At 41.4% G+C, this 16972-nt stretch overlaps 1 protein-coding gene and 1 pseudogene across 5 annotated transcripts in view; one reads left to right on the plus strand and one right to left on the minus strand.

The window, feature by feature from the left end:
• The window catches only part of OSBPL3 (oxysterol binding protein like 3), a 152138-nt gene that overhangs the window by 18606 nt on the left and 116560 nt on the right, over window positions 1–16972 (minus strand). For all 5 annotated transcript variants that reach the window (XM_016159530.2, XM_016159533.2, XM_016159528.2 and 2 more), the window contains 4 exons: window positions 16278–16412; window positions 15289–15382; window positions 11194–11444; window positions 8120–8257 (listed from right to left, as the gene is read on the minus strand). In XM_016159530.2, coding sequence (XP_016015016.2) covers window positions 8120–8257; window positions 11194–11444; window positions 15289–15382; window positions 16278–16412 — 618 coding nt within the window. The remainder of the gene's footprint in view (window positions 1–8119; window positions 8258–11193; window positions 11445–15288; window positions 15383–16277; window positions 16413–16972) is intronic.
• LOC118610892 lies at window positions 8825–8943 on the plus strand (annotated as a pseudogene).

The following is a 16972-nucleotide window of genomic DNA, read 5'->3' on the forward strand; positions in this document are numbered from 1 at the left end:
TGATGAGGACAGAAACGCGTTTTGAAAGACGTGACAAGAAAAGCAGGAACATGCAAAGGTTCATAAACCGTATAATCTGACGCTGGCCACCAACGTCGAAACCTCGATCAGCCGTTCTGAAAGTCTCTATGTGTAACTAGGATGTCAAAATAGCAAATGTTTTTAAATGCTACTTCTAAGCAACACAAGAACGCTTCGGGTCAGCAGATTTCACTCTTTTAAAAACTGCATCACAACGGTCCAGCCTCTTTTCAAATCACCTACAAGAAGCCTGATTCGAGATAACTTTTTAAAGAATAATGTTCTATTTTTAAAAAGAGCTAAAGAAATAATGATTGAAAAAATGGTAATCAACTTCTAAGAAAAAAAATTTTTTTTTATTCATTTTCTGTTGAGATAAAAATATCTTCAGTAAATACTCAATTATGTTCTAGAAAACGGAATCTTTTGTAACAGACTCTAGCACATTCCCCGTCTTTGTCACTGGGGTCATGACTTCTGTTTTAGTCACTGATGAAGAAGCTAATGAGAAAATGGCTCCTCACATTTCCTCATTCTCTTAGTAACTCGGGGCACACGAATGGTATATGTACCGTTATTAGCATTTGGTATTAGTGAAACCAGAATAATGCTGCCAGTGGTGTTTCCAGAATCTTCTCTGACTTAGCTGGTCCTCAGCCAAGTATCTTATATTTAGAGCATCTAATCCAAAGCCTTCACGGTACAAATGAGGAGACAGAAATCATAAAGATCAAGTAACATTTCCCAAACACATTGATACAGAAAAAGTAAAGGTAAAACTCGGAGTTTTTGGTTTACATCAACAGTGTTCAAGAGGAAGGGACCAATTCTCGACCACCGCCTTGCTCTGGACCCTCAGCTGCAATGAGGAACGGGGTGTGAAGACCACTTCTGGGTGCCACGCCTTTAGGTGGAGAAAGGCAGGCACAGGATAATCTAGAGTCACATACACATTCAACTGATAGGATTTTGACTGGTCCTACCACCTCGGCCCAAAGAAAAGCAGAGGCAAAAATTTAAATAGTATGGACAGCTCTCAGGTCTCGGTAGACATAGATCTCAGATCTAATATGACATGGGAGATGCAAATTTGCTGTCCTGTGGATGCTGTCAGTTCCCATGGGCCTCTTAATATAGCCCCGCCCTATGCCTATGGGATTTTCAAGTGCAATTTTCACTCCCAGCAGCATTTAGAAACCTAACTCCTTAAATGCAACTTTCTGAGTGTTTTGTCTTCTTTTCCAATGTAACTTCTTGAAGATACTTTGTATCACAAAATGTTGCATCCCTGTCTCTGCCTATGACCCCCAGCAACTTTCAATGAAAACAGTGGAGTTAACGTTTAAACCTTGGGATCACACAAAACTCAGCCAGGCCAAGAACCACCTCGTGCATCCATGCATGCATATGCAGTGGAGTAGGAGGAGCTATGGAAGGCTCCCCGCCCCCTATAATGTAGGCCTATTTTAAAGCAGATTATTATAAAATATGTCATATTCATTACCACAGAAAGAATGTAGTAAACAGTGTAGGGATCACAGCCTTGATCAAGAATTTGGCATTTTATAGGTATGGTTAAATAAAACATCAAAGTAAAATAAAGCATATAAAACTACAAACCCCGTCCATAATAATTTTAAATCCCATAAAACAGGGGTAAATAGTATATCCATGTGAATTCTACACGATGCCTTATCATACCATAAAGTATACATATGTCCCATAAAAACATAACTTTGACTTTTCAACATTATCATGTGAGATTAACGAATCAGCGCTTAGCAAAGTGTCTGTGATGGGCTCTAGAGATGTCTTCTGAGTGGATACATTTCAACATTCAAACTTAATGATTTCACTTCTTTCTTTCTGGCTTAAAAAGACCTTCGGGGGTGATTTATTTGTGCACATTGTTTTTAAGAAGTTTACAGAGCTTTCCAGGAAAATTAAATTGATGCTTTACTCTGCTTTGATAGATTTCCTTACGACAGGTACTTGGTCATGAAACCTTTTGGGAGTACCTGATAAGTGCTGTGCTGGTGTCGGGGCATGAAGAAGAGCTTTTGGAAGCCACAGACCTAGGTCCTAGCTGTGCACACTCATCTACTGGCTACATGACTTTGAGCTGACCTTGAGCAAATTTTTAAGCCCTTTGGGCCCCAGTTATCTCATCTATAAAATAAGGCTAATACCACTGACTTTGCAAGCTAAGAAAAAGACGACAGGTGTAAAATGCCAGGACCATACTCTGGTATGAAGCAGGTGGAAATCAAATTTTAGCCATTTTTCATGAGTGGTAGTTCTACTTGGTTCTCATGGTAACCGTGTATCTTCATTATCATTATTTTATAAATGAAGAAACAAATTAACAAACTCGTTCAATGCCACAGAGTTAATTAGTGATGAGGGCAGCACTTTAACCGAGGTCCACTGATTTCAAAGCCAATGTTCCAGCTGCCTCCCTAAGGCTGCTCTCAGGTCGGGCTGCGCTCCCTCTCCCAAGGGCGCCACTGAGGTCCCATCTCGTGAATATTCAGAGAAAGACTCTCTAGTCTGACCTTTCCAGCCTCTCCCAGTCTCTTTCATTTCTTTGTAAAAGGATGTTTGAGCATCCCTCTGATTTCAAAATGCTCTAATTTTAACATTTGCGTTCAACATCTTCTTCAAATCTCAGCCTCATTGGGTGCCATCCAATTGGAAAAGATTATCCTAAGGTGTTAACTGGAATGCCATGGAAAGGGGGTAATTCACAGTTAATACTTTAATCTTTGTTGATGGCAATCTTTCTAAAATCTACCGGAGTAGAGAATAATGGGCGCAGTCTAAGCTGTTTTAGTATGGAATTTGGTTGAGTTTCTACTCACATTACATGTTAATCCGCATGTAACCCAGAAAGGCATTAGATTTCAAGTTTGAGTATAAAAAAGCCAGCCATGGAGTAAGATGCTATCTGTTAACTTACTGGATAAATCCAGTTTGGACTGGTTTTGTAGCATCCTTCTCCATCTCAATCACATAAGAGCAATTTCTGATGGCTAAGGAGACTCAAACATTCAGGAAATTAGTGTATGTAGTTTTTATTATGCAAGTATTTATATGTACCTTTCTTCCTATAAGGCTGAAATAAATGGGTTCCCCTGTTAGTCATGAATTCTTATAACTTATTTGTGTATCTGAGGTCTTTCTTCAACCTGACCTAATCATTTTGACTTATGCTTCGAATGCATTTTATATAAGAGGTGGCGGTAAGGAGAGAAGCAGGCGAGAAAAGGGTGCATCTTAGTATTTGTGTATTCTGTAAGTTTTTCATTTTTGGATCCAGGAAAATATCCCTTCTATTCATCTATTCTGCAACTGTCAAGAGACATAACTCTATAGTCCTCCTAGTCCTGACTTGCCTCCAACCTCAAGGGGCAGCTTGTGAAAAAGAGGACAAGTACCAGGTGAAAATCATCCATGGAGGGGATCCAGTGGCCATTCTTTCTATGGGATTCATCAAACATTTACTGATTGCCTATGATGTGCCAGGCGCCGTCCCACGCACCGGGAATACAATGAGAAACAAAAACCTTTATCTTCATGGAGCTGACGTTTCAGTGCAGAAGTGGGTGAGACAGACAATAAACACGTAAGCACATAATTTGTCAGTAATAACATGTGTTAAGAACGGAGCAAGGCATACGGATCGGGGGATGGGACGTGGGAGTGCTATGTTCCGGACAGGGTGTTGGGGCAGGGCTCTCTCTAACGGAAAGCTCGGAGGCTACGAGAAATAAGAAAGTTAACCACGCAGAGGAACGGCCACTGCCCAGGGCTGGTAAATGCTCGGTATATTTTAGGAGAGGCGAAAAGGCAGTGAGGCTCAGGCTGAAGGAGTGAAAGTGAGAGGAGGTGTGATGTCCGGGGGCGGCGTCTTGGAGGGCTCTGTGGGCTGTGGTCAGGACTTTGGTTTTTATTCCAAGCGACACAGGAAGTCACTGGAGGGTTTAGAGAAGTTGCTCCTGCTCGAAGCCATCACTGGCTGCAAGATGAAACTAGCTATGGAAACGAGAGACCAGTGAATGAGTCCATTGCAATCATCGCAGCCGTTGATCACGATGGCTTGGGCACGGTGTCCAACTCCAGTGAGGAAGGAGTGAGAATGACTGGCTTTGCGAGGAAGGCTTCTGCACAAAGACCCCGGGATTTACTGATGGATAGGATGTGGATTATAAGAGAATGTGCTGTTAAGGCTGATGCCAAGGATACTGGCCTGATTCGGGGGAGAATGCAGCCATCAATTATTTTCTCTTCAGAGTTAATCACTTATTTGATAAACACACGGCTTCTTATAAAGAAAAAAAAAGAAAAGAAAAAAGAAAAAACAAACCCAGAAACAAAAACAAAAACATATTAAGTGATGACTTGACCTAGAAATGCAGAAGCACTGGTTTAGTCGCCTTATATTTGATTTATTGCTAGTTTTATGTGAATAGCTTGAATTTCTCCTCTGATAATATCTTTCAAGAGAATGCCACTTTAACCAGTAGGAAATACCTTTGCCTGTAAGTAGATAAAAGGACTCTTCAGAGAGGTGGCGTGAGTGTGCAAGGAGAGAAGTGATAGCCATGGTATTTATAGTCTGTCCAAGCACATGTGTTCAAAGTCCTCCCGATGAGCCGCAGAAAAGGAAAATGGGCTGAGCCGGAAGAGCAGAGAAAAAAAGACCTCATTCAAATCTCTTCCATTTTAGTAACTTTCACTAACTCCATTCAGCTTTTCTGTCACAAACTCTCAACAGGATGTGGCTAAGCAAATAAATGGTTAAAAATGACTTGAACGGTGATCTGACAACTGAAGTTTCGGGTAATTAGGAAAAGCCACTTTTAGGTAATAGCGTAATTGCATATCTTTTAGATGCCAAACCTCTCCCAAAGGTACAAAAGAGAAGCAAAGCTAACTGAGATGAGTTTTCTGACCCCTCCAGTTTCTAATGGGGCTCAAAACCAACGTGTTAGCTCTCTGCCAGGCAGCAGGCGAAGCAAGTGAGGAACAACCTGCCAGCAGGAGACTGAGTCCCTGAGGAGAGAAAGGAAGTCCTTTCTTCCCGAATTCCCCCCTTTTCTGGGCTTATTTAGAAAGCCAGGACTGAATCAGATTTCTTGGCACAAAGGAAGCTCCTTCCCAGGGAAGGTGAAACTTATGACAGAAATGTTTACGATTTACTCCTGAATGTACCTCATTCACAAAGGCCACTTTACAGCGCACAGTGGGCGCTGAGAACAAAGTCCTCCGTGAGTTTGGAGGATGAAAGGTTTACGTGCCAATGACAGGTAAAGTCTCATAGTCTGAACAGCATACGAAAGGCTATTTTTATATCGGCAGCTCCTGAATCCGGCGGCCTCGAGCATAGTAACTAAATCCACACAAGAGACTCTAAAAAAGGCGAAGGAGAGAGGACACAGGAACGGAAGAGAGGGCATTCGCCTAGAGTCACTGGCAGATGCTAACGCTCGTGGCCTCATCTTCCTCATCTATGATTGGTCCTCACCTCACCTGCAGCACAGAGTATTTTGAATATCAAATAGGATCCCACGCAAGTTTGAAAAGCACAAAGAACTCTGCAAACCTAGTGTTTCTGGCCCCCGTGGTAGGTTTAATCTTCATAGTAAGTAGCATTCTAGTTTATACATCAGTCTCTTGTAAACTTAGCCAGTGCGACTCTGCCCCTGAGAGATTTACTCTTTTTTTTTTTTTTTTTTTTTTTTGGTGTAGTAAAAGAACCAACTCTCTGAGGCCATAAAACCAAATTCCACACACAGGAAGTAACTCCACCACGATCAGGACTGGCGGTGTTACCATGTAAAGCCAGCTGCGAGGATGACTCCTGGCTGCCTCAAGCTGGCTTTCTGTCAGAGACTCACCAGCGTCATTATGCCCCCTCCAAGTCCCCTGAATTAGTAGCATAATTGTAGTACATCTTATTTCAACTTCCTCTTACTATTCTTAACACTGTATATTAAAAAAAGATTTTAAAAGTTGCCTCGAACTATAAGACTAGTAACCACGCACGGAGTGTTTACTAGTCTCAGTGCAAGCGCTCTACACATTGGTGTTATTTCAAGTGAGCCCGGCTGCAACCAGGTAAGTGTTACCATTCCTATTTTATAGATAAGGAAACCACCGAGGCTCCGAAAGTTTGTCACTTACGTGGCCACACACAGAGTGAGTCGCGGGGGTTAGTTAGGATTTGAAAGCAGGTCTGCATTATACCCAGCACCCCCTGTGCTACTGACAATGACCGGATCTCACTCATGCTACTTTCCTTGGGATCCATTTCATGGAATTAAAGACTAAGTTATGTAACGTTCTTTCTGTCTTTGTGCGCATGTGCCCAGGAGCTCTGCTTTCTTTGCCCCCATAGGAGATGATACATGAGCATGTCGGGGGCTCACGGGGTCGAGGCTCAGCTCACATTCCTACTCTTTCTCACACCTATTCACGCTTTCCTGATTGTCTGTTGTAGTTTGGGGCTATTTTCGGCCCTTATTTTTTCACACAAGTGCATATAATGCCATGGTAACCAAGTTATATTTTCATTTATTCTCATTCCATTTTAAGTTTAGTATTTAAATAACCCAGCTGAATTTGAATCAGATTATTTTATCCCTTTCACTACTGATTTAACTCCCTACTTCCTCAATATCAGGGTTTAATTTCCTGTTTCAACTTCTCAATGGAAAGCTGCTGAAAACATGCTTTGGGATTATCGCGTATTCATTTTCCTTTGCGTTGCAGAGAACACTGCTTGCAATTTACGGTTCAGACAAACACCATCTTCATCAGCCTCTCAGCTACGTCACCCTTCCCACCCCCATGATGCACATTCATTGATAAAGAGGGCAGCAAGATAATAGCAAGGAACCTAATATTTTAGCAACCCACCTCTTTCCCCTCAGTTTTCTAAGAATTAGGAGGAGAGAAATTTATTGCAGCAATCATGTTTAGTGCTCCTCGGGTAACGTTTAGGGATATGTGGAGGGTGGACATGTTTAGTTGCTGTCTTAACTGGGGGCGGGACAGGGGAGACAGAATTGCTTTTTATTTTTGGTATCGTTGCACCCTATTTTAGCTGAACATTTCCTTATTGACGGACATTTTGGATGCTGCCAACATTCCACTATTGCAAACTATGCTATCCTGCACCAAGAATGGCAGCAAACACCCACCCGTGTAACACTTTATACTTCATGCATCAGACGCTGGTCTCAGTGCTCTATAGAGGGTACTTCATTGAATCATTACAAAGCCATCCGAGGTCTGTACCATTATCATCATCTCCACTTTTAAAGAGGTACGGAAGCACAGAGAGATTACGTGGCTTGCCGTAAATTACAAACCTAGTCAGAGGCGGGGCTGAGATTTGAAGCTACGCTGTCCGGCTTCAGAGCCATTGTTCTTGAATATTACTCTCTGCTAATTCTGTAGCGGGAAGAGTCTCGTGGAAGCTCAAGGAACTCGGGCTGCGTAAGTACGAAGTATGCCCATCCATTCGATGAAGACCCCCGGCCCCCACTACTGCATTCTCCCAGCACCTGGACCAGTACCAGGCACGTGGGAATGGTCCAGAAATATTTATGGGGTTGAATGAATAAATACACGAATGAACGATTCCTCTTAAATAAACTCAAGAGTAATGCATTTGTTTGGGGCTAGCCATGCTGACGGGGGCGGTCGTGCTCTAAAACAGTGATGGATGCCGGTGAGGGAGGGCGCACACTCTAATCCTCTAAATCGCAGTGTGGGGCACGCGCTTCACACTCTGTAAACTCCTCTCGCTGTGATTTTGAACAGAAAGGGCACGTTCGTGCGCATGGCCAAGCGGGAGCTCGGCACTGCTCGCACCTTGATGCCCAGGGGTGGTGGCTGGGTTTCAGGGGAAGGGAACTCGATTCCTCTCTTTATATGGAAAAAACACTATAATTATCTCATTGCTTTGAAGCTAGCAAAAAAGGTGGAAAATAAATATTTCAAAAACACATGTCACGGGAGGCATAAGCAACTCCTCCAGTGCGGCTGGACGAAAGCGTGCACACGACAAACAAGACGGGTGTATAGCCACCTGTTCTGAGAAAAACCGGAAGCCCTTGTCCTCGCGAATGCACTCATAGGTTTCTCCGAGAACCGGGTTAAAGGGCTTGCTCCCAGCTCGGAAGAAGCTGGATGCGTATGCCGACACAGCGAAGGCCGCCACGTACACCTGAGGAGAGGGAGGAAAGAACGTCGTTATTGGTCTGTCACCAGCAACGTTATTTTTACAAAGACGTGAGCGCCATAAAACCTTCATTTCTCTCTTTACGGTTTGTTTCAGAAAGCCAAAGACTTGTCTCTGGTTTAAAGACAACCAAACCAACTTTAGTTTAAAGTTGCAGGTTTAAATAATGTTCACCATGGCCTCAGAGACAAATGAACCAAACGTTTTCAAACTGTTCGTTTGTTCTAATGCCTAAAAGTCGGCAGAGCCTTTCAAGATGATGGTATTTATCAAGTGAACTACCCTGCTTTTGAGCTGTTAGGCTGAGCAATGTCTGAGAATCCTGATATTGTGCAAAGGTTTTTGAGGAGGGGTGAGGAAGAGGAGCATAAAAAAAAGCCAAACTTCCCTCAAAATTCAGAAATAGGCATACTAACTTTGGCCAATCCCAATTTGATACTGTAGGAACCTCAAAACTCATTTGACAAAAGAAAATCTGTGAGCATCACTTCCTGAGTCTGGGCAACAAACCACAGGACAGAGCACAGTGCTTTAATTTAAAAAGCTCTGGTTGTCTATGGCCATGCCACCCCGAACAAGCCCGATCCCATTTGATCTCAGAAGCTAAGCAGGGTCAGGCCTGGTTAGTACTTGGATGGAAGACCACATAGGAAGACCAGGTGCCATAGGCGTAAAAAATAAAAAATATAAAGGATTGTAAGCTGTCATGACCCTTGCAATCTGCGAAGTTAAAAAAAAAAAAAAAAGTTCTGTTTGAAGGACAAAGGAAACAACAAAAAGGAAAATAAAACTATAGAGGAACACAAAATGAGCAAGATCTTTTAACGGCCTTCTCCATGAGGCTCTCAACATTTTTATCATTTCCCCTGTCAGGGCACAAAAAACGTACATTATTCTTTTTATGCACTGGGCAGGCCCAGCACGAAAATTAAACCAAAGCAGCAATAGCAACTTTCTCTTTCTAATATTGAGTAACAAACAATCTCCATGTCTTCTCTTCACAGCACATTTCATGAAGCTTTTTATACTGGAAAAAGAGCCGAATGCCTTTCATAAATGTTTACTAGTCACGCAATTTTTCTTAGTCTTTTGCAAACAGGAGTCACCTTATCACCTCATACTATAGAAATACTCTAGCGCAGCTGAATAGCTTATAAAAATCAATTCACTCTGCTCAATTCTGTCTTTGTTCTTGAAACCTGGGTATCCGATTCTCTCTCTGCCTCCTCGGATATTTGCTACCTGTTCAACAGTAAGGTCACGCTATCTATCCTGAATGCCACATCAACCCTGAATTGCCTTCACAACTTAAAGTATAACAAAATGTATAAAAGAGCCTGGCCTCATTCACAATGCCGAGAGACAGGGAGCAGAAACAATGAAGCATCCTCCTCTGGGGCTGGCGGCTTGGGAGAGGATCTCTGCAGGGGCTGCAGCTCAACCTCAGAGCCATAAACACAATGCAGGGACACTAAGCTTTCCTGTATTGTGCTAGAATGCAAAGCCTTTCTTCAAACTTCTTCTCAAGGTCAAGTATGCCAATCAATCAGCTGAATATCCTAAGGGTCTCTAAATTGCCACAAGCATGAAGCACATTAAGAATACTTTCATCTTCGAAGTCAATGTTTTCTTTAAAGAGGGGTCCACAGATGTTGACTTTAAACACTTGTCTTAGAAGCTCTTTGCTTCCCTTTGCTCAGCAGACATTCTCTGGGGGAGAGTAACAAAGTAGCCTGAAAAGATACACGGCTGGTTCTTCTCTCCTACTCTTATTGTCATTAGTATCAAGCCTGCTTCTTTGAGGGGAGAAGTCTCTGGAGACTGTGTGGAATGACTACAGGAGGTCTCTTTTCACCTACGAGTTAGGTTTCCCCTTAATCTTCAAATCACTGAAGTAATGACATTTTAATGAGGGTTAAAACTACAGAATCCTTAGAATTTAGAAAGGAATAGTGTCCTCCATCAGGGCGAGGGGGACGGCTAGGTCTTGAAGCCAAGACGGAGTTGCCAACTCCAATTTAGCCAATCAGCAAATGCCCAGGACAGAGACCTTGCATTGGAGTAAAACACTGTACCTCAGTCTCCCACACGAAGACCTTACTGTTGAGCAGGTGACAGAGGAGGAAGGAAAAAGAGGAAGAGACTCTCAGTTTTGAAGAACAAAGTCAGCTACAGACAGAGAGGGCTGATCTGGCCACTGTCTTAACACCACAGTCCCCTTGCCCTGAGCTGCACAAGATGGGGCGAGGCTGAGAGACACCTGGTGTCCTTTCACTGTAAGTGATACTGAGTAGAGAACAAAAGGTGAATTTTTTTTGTGGATGAACTTTAAAACAAACAACAAACAAACAAACAAACAAAAAACTCTATAGAAAAAGGAGAGGAAAAACGACAACGAACACAAAAAGAACCTTTCTTATGTGAAAACCTCTTCTGTGAATGTTTTTTTTTCTGAAAATCTAGCAGCCGATGCGACGATTCCAAAAATAAATAAAAACATTCTCAAGGGAAATTCACCCCAGATGAGAGAGACAGCTTGAGAAATTAAATGCTGTCCACCCAGGATCGTAAAAATAAACACCCAGACAGCCCGCGAGATATGTTTTCCAGACAGGCATATCGGAACAATCACAGGGAAGGTTCTGGAGAAAGAGGAAGCGCAAGTCCACAGAGCAGAACTACCCCCAGGCACAGCTGTCACAGAGGGGACGCCCCCTCCCCCGCCCCCAATGGCAAATCCTGACGGGGCGACTGAAAACAGCCCGCCAGAGGGGAACCAGATGGCACTGAGAAAAGAATCCATCTAAAGTACGGTCCCAACGAAAACCCCCTAGAGGGGACTGGCCCTCTGGCTCTGCCCGCATGGGTCCCGCCAGCCCGAGAATGCCCCGGCAGCCTACGGGGGAAGACGGCCCCCTCACCATCCTCTCCAGGGCACTGGGGATCTGCGCGGCCTTGTCCAGAAGCTCGCTGTACTCCAGCTCCTCGCAGAGCCTCTGCAGCGTGTTCAGGGGCTCGTTCAGCTGCACCGGCATGGCCACCTTGGACAGGTCCTTGCCGATGTTATTTCTCAGGATGTTCCACAAGCTGATGTTACTGGTGTTGGGGCAGGGCGCTGGCAAGCACGTCCTTCTTCTGCACTTGGCTTCCCCACCGCATTCCAGGACAGGCCCTGAAAGGGAAAGGAGCCTGGTCGTCTCTATAAGCCTTTCCGCTTTATTTTGTTATTTAAAAAAATAAAACAATCCATGAAGAAAACCTTACCTCGTAAGTATTCAATTTTACTATGAATCTCAGTTATTCAGAACAAGACAGAGAGTTGGAAATAAAAAGAGTTCTGCATAGTTAAATTAACTCCAAAAATTACATGCACTAAAACTCAAGGACTCCCATCCACAAGGAGACCTTCAAGATCCTGCTCCAAAGCTAGTCCCTCACGGTTTATGTACACGTATAATAAAACAAAACTGGATTTCTATACTCGGATCAAGTTACTGTTTACACTTTTAAACTCCTTAAACCCTTTTTATAAAGAGCACTTCAAATTCTGATGAAAACTTTTAAACTCTTTCTTTTTAAAAATCACTTCAAATTCTCATAAAAAGTTATGTTAATTCCGTGATAATTATGAAGAAGATAAAAGTCATACATCATCCTATCATCTGGAAAGAGTAGCAAGTTCTGTTCTGAAGTATTTTCACTTACTGTTTCCTTCATCCACAGAGTTCATACTGTATGTCTAAGCTTTCTGTTATGCTTATTCAGTTAATGTAAGTATTTTTCCATGCTATTCGAAATTTATCTAAAACATCATTTACAATGACTAAGAAAAATCCCATGCTATGGATACACCATAATTTATTGAATTATTCATCTATTGTTGGACTTTTAGCTTTGTTTCGATGTTTTGCTATGATGCAAAAGGTAGTGACTACTCATATTCCTGGATATTTGATTATCTCTCTGATTATTTTCAGAGGAAATATAAAAGTGGGGTTACTATGTCAAAGACTATGCATATTTTTGTATTTTTGATTCACATGCTCAGAGGGCTCCTGAAAAAGGCTGAATCGATTTCTCATTTATCAGCAGCATAGGCGAGTGTCCATTTTCTGAGGCCTTTCCAGGCTTGTCATTCTTTGTTTTTAATTTTTAGCAAATCGTTCAGTGGATGGTACTACCTCTTTGTTTTTAACTTAGATTTAGAAAATTCCTAGCATGATCTGGAATGCCTTAAAGAACATTTCTTATTTGAACTGTCCGCTTTCCTATTTATATGTTAAGATGTAATCTTTTGTTTTTATATTTGTTTTACAATTTAATTCCCATTTGACATTTACCATTAAATTTGGCCCATGTGAGTTTTTTGATGAATGAAACATTTACATGTTAGGTATTTATATCTATCAATCTTTTGCTTTGTGAGAAATTGCATTGCTTCTTACTCTGAAATTCTTTGCCCATCCCAACAGAGCCTATTTTCATATGAACTCTTTTGCATTACACCAACATATGTGAAAATAGCGTTTTAATTTTATACTTTTATTTCTCAAAAATAAGTATTTCATATTTGTTCTTTATAAAGCTAATCACTCTGACTAAAGAGGCTTCTTAGTTGAACAGAAAAGTATGAAACTGGGGTTATACTTCGCAGTCTTGTGTTAATTTAAGCATTCAATTAATTGTTGAATTTGTTTTTATTGCTCAACATAGGCAAAAATCTGATTTATATAAGTAAATAGCTGTAACTTATAGTAGTTTTTAAAACAGTTTTCCATGTAATCTCAAAATATTTTCTTCGATTACACTAATCTAAATTTGAAAGAATACTATATGCCTACTTCTACTAATAGTTAATACATATCTAACTTTTACTTGGGCAGCAAGTCATCTAAGTATTATATATATATATATATATATATATATATATATATATTCTCACTTATTTTTCATTACAACTTCTTAAGGTAAACAGTATTATTATTTCCATTTTACAGAAGAAGAAATCAAGGCACAGAGCTGTTAATTAACATGTCCTAGAATATATAACCAGTGAGTGGCAGAGATGAGGTTAACAAAGGAAATCTAATCCTTGAATTGATATTTCAAATCACAGCACCCAGCATGGTGACAGATCCTCATATGTGCCTACTGATTGGGGAGCAGGGGAAGAAGTTAAGAGGAAGTACCCCAAACACCTAGCATTTAGTGTGGGCTCAGAGACATCCTAGTGTGATCATTTATCAAGACCTTGATCCAATCCTATTTCCTTTTGCAGGCAAAACTGTGTAATTGATGCAAAGATTCTTTTTATATCCACTCTTTTCAGTAGAATACTGATGTTTAGAAACCTAACCTTCTTCAGAGACAGTTAAACTGGAGGACATCTATTTTTGTTTCCCAATATGGCCGAAGAAGAAAGCTGAGTTTGGCCATGTTTTTTCAAGCTAAGGCAATGTTAGCATTCTAGCAAACATGGCTGTGGAATAAGAAAGAACCAGCCTTAACTTCTTCTATGCTTTTCCTGGCTGGTATAAACTCAGCAGAGCTGTGGTCTTAGGTCTAGGACAAGTCCTCAGGTCTCAGCTTTGACCTCTCAGCCCTCTATTACTGTGCTTCCGTTGGCCCCTTTCTGAGGCCTCAGAAAGAAGGACTTCAGCAATTGTCAGCCTTGCTCATCCATCGTGAGAGTTCCCTTTTAGTGTGTGTGCCATTTGCCAAGGGAATACATGATGTTTCTTCATTTCTCTTTCAATTCACCTCTGTTTTCCTAGAAAAGCAAGTAGCTCCTGTATTATCAACCTTCTCCTTTGAACTGCTGGTTCTCAGACTTTTCTACCAAAAGGTTCATCTCTCCAGAAACATTTCAAGCAAGATAGAGCCTCATGGGCATCTGACTTCCGGCAGGTGTGAGGCTGAAAGGGTATTCTTCTAGAGGATGGTAAAATTACCGACCCTTTTTTTTTTTTTTTGTGGTTCCCAAAGAGTAGGCTCTTTGACATACAGATAAGAACACATGATCATCATATTTCACACATTCTTACTGAGCTGGGAAGCACTGAAATATCAAACAACATCTGGCATGGTCACTGTCCTCCATGTAAATATGAAAATAGGGAGTGCTCTGGGCATCCCCTGTGTGGTACAGACAAACTGAGAAGCCTGAAGGCACACTGAGCACCAAGACTGGGAGTATTTGATGCTACAGGACCAGCGAAGAGAACTGTCCAATGAGCAGAGTCCTCTGAAGGGCCCCTTGCTAAAGAGACCTCAGTCCGCTCACTGAACTCCTTAATCAGATGTTTGGGCACAGCCGGACAGTCCAGGGACCCCATGGTTCAAACCAACATTTCCTGGCATCTTGTCCACTCTTGGGAACAACCAGTAATAAATGGACGTTGGCGAACACCTTGAGGCACCCCACTGCCAGGAGGTATGAGTTTGCTATTTTCGGTCCCTCTCAGTGCCTTGACTCTCTCCCTCTCGCTGTTCCTCCTACTCTCTACCTCTGAGAGAAGACCACATTCTGTCTGTGGAGTGTTAAAGAAAAAAGGAAAAAGAAGTTTGCTATTTTCAAATGTGTTATCTTACAGAATCTGAAGATAGAGTACCACTCAGACCAGACCTTTATTATGTAAGCCCTATAGAATTCCTAACTTATGAAAACGTCTGCATACCGAAAGGCAAAAAGCTATATTCTAATATGCTTTCAGAGAGAATGTTTGACCAAATAAGGGACATATCTTACACTGATCTTTGATATTTATATGGTAATTGGCATATCCTCGCTTCAGAAAAATACAAATTTATGCAAGTAGAGAAATTTATTGGAATGAATCCCTTTTTCACATTCAGTGCTATCTTCTTACCTAGGTGATACAAAGCTTGAGGGTTGGATCACCTCTTCATTTTCTTGGGTAGTACTTGCTACTCTGCCTGCACTAGGTACTGCATATGTGCTCATTAGCATTCTGTGGAAATCCAAACTTTCAGAGACCAAAGAATTTAAATCTTACCCAGGGTCTGTCTCTCATTATCTAAATCGTTGCTGAGATTGTCCAAGGAAAGGTTGTCACTTATGTCACTGACATATGAGTCATCTTCGGAAACCTGTGGGAAAGAAGAAATATACGTTAGGGTGACAGTAAACATGCCAGGTTTTCATAAAACCTTTACTCAGATCATCAAACATTTTGAACCCCACTTTACAAACTGTGATACATAATTCTGGATGCTGTTTTCATAGAAGCCCATGCGCCAGTCTGCCAAGGGGGTTTTGCAGCAAACGCCTGTTATTAAAATCCTTACACTTTCTTGCTTTGTTCTCAGAAGTCAAGTCAAGATTTTAATTGCTATTCAAATTCTTATTAATTCAGACTGCATTTTCAGAATTTGGTAGTGTTTGGGTAGATTGAGTTACAATTTGTCTTTGAACTATTTGTGAAAAAAAAAAATCTATGGAAATTAACAGATAAACAAGATTACTACTTCTATACTGAAAGAGTAAAATTTATCAATACTTGCTTACACACAGCAATGCCAACTATATGATACTTGCCTATTCAGGAAATTATGATGTTGTATATCAATTAAAACAATATTATTGTATACTATAAATTAATTATTATAATAAAATTGTATAGTATAAATTAACATAGGTCAAATTCAATGATTAAAAAATATACAAGATGATAATTCCTGGCCCTGTAGTGGAGATATTACATTATCAAATAGCACACAGTCAAAATTGTTAACATGTAATTGAAAAGAGATATATATAATAAATTGAGTAACAGAAATAAGGAAGTGCCAACACTGACCCTCACAACCTTTTTTCCTAAGACCGTATAGCGTTTTGTGCTTTGGGGGCTATGAGTTATAAGATCTCAGAATGTAATAGCAGAAAGGGGCCACTGAGTTTAGTGTTTCTACATGTGGGGATTTCCTGAATGGGCAAAACAACGAAAGAGACTTTGAGGCACCTAACCGAACACAGTGCTCAAACCTCATTCTCTGAAGAGCTGGGAGACAACAGAACTTCCTGTGCATCGAAAAACTCTGAAAGGGAGTCAGCGATGGAGAGTCTGCTCTCATTGGAAAGCTGATGGACCAGAGGTCGGCTGTTGTCCGCGGAGTTTTCCTAGTCGAAACACGAAAACAAAAATGCACGTGTTTAGAAAGAGTCTCGAGAGAAGCAAAATAAACAACAGATTTCATTGCATGATACACAAGGTCGCAGGCCCATGCAGACGAGCAGTTCAAAGCAGAGGTCCCCTCGGGAGCTGAGGACCAACAAGCTTCACACAAAATAAACTGAAAAACGAAGGTATCTCTCAAATGGACGCCTCACTTACAGGCACATCAACAAATCTCAAAACAATAAAAAAAAAGACTCTCCAGGCCAATCTTTGTTCCACTTAAGAGGGGGAAAGTTCCAACGCTCTCTGAAACATATCCTCTTATTTTCTTCCACTGCAGGATATTTCTTTTCATCCCAAATTTTCCTCAGAATTGTACTGAATGTGTGTCTCTGCATGGATGGTTCAGAGCAACATGGCTTTCTTCTGCCCCTGTGTGCTCACTGAGGCCAATATTGTTGCTTTTGAGGTATCCCTTGACAAATAAACAGCGTGTTTTGGTCTAGAAGTGCCCCTGGTGGCAGAGCATTCATTATTCATGGATGAATGAGATAAATGCCCT

The sequence above is a fragment of the Rousettus aegyptiacus genome, unplaced genomic scaffold (assembly GCF_014176215.1).
Source record: "Rousettus aegyptiacus isolate mRouAeg1 unplaced genomic scaffold, mRouAeg1.p scaffold_m13_p_13, whole genome shotgun sequence".
Lineage (NCBI taxonomy): Eukaryota > Metazoa > Chordata > Mammalia > Chiroptera > Pteropodidae > Rousettus > Rousettus aegyptiacus.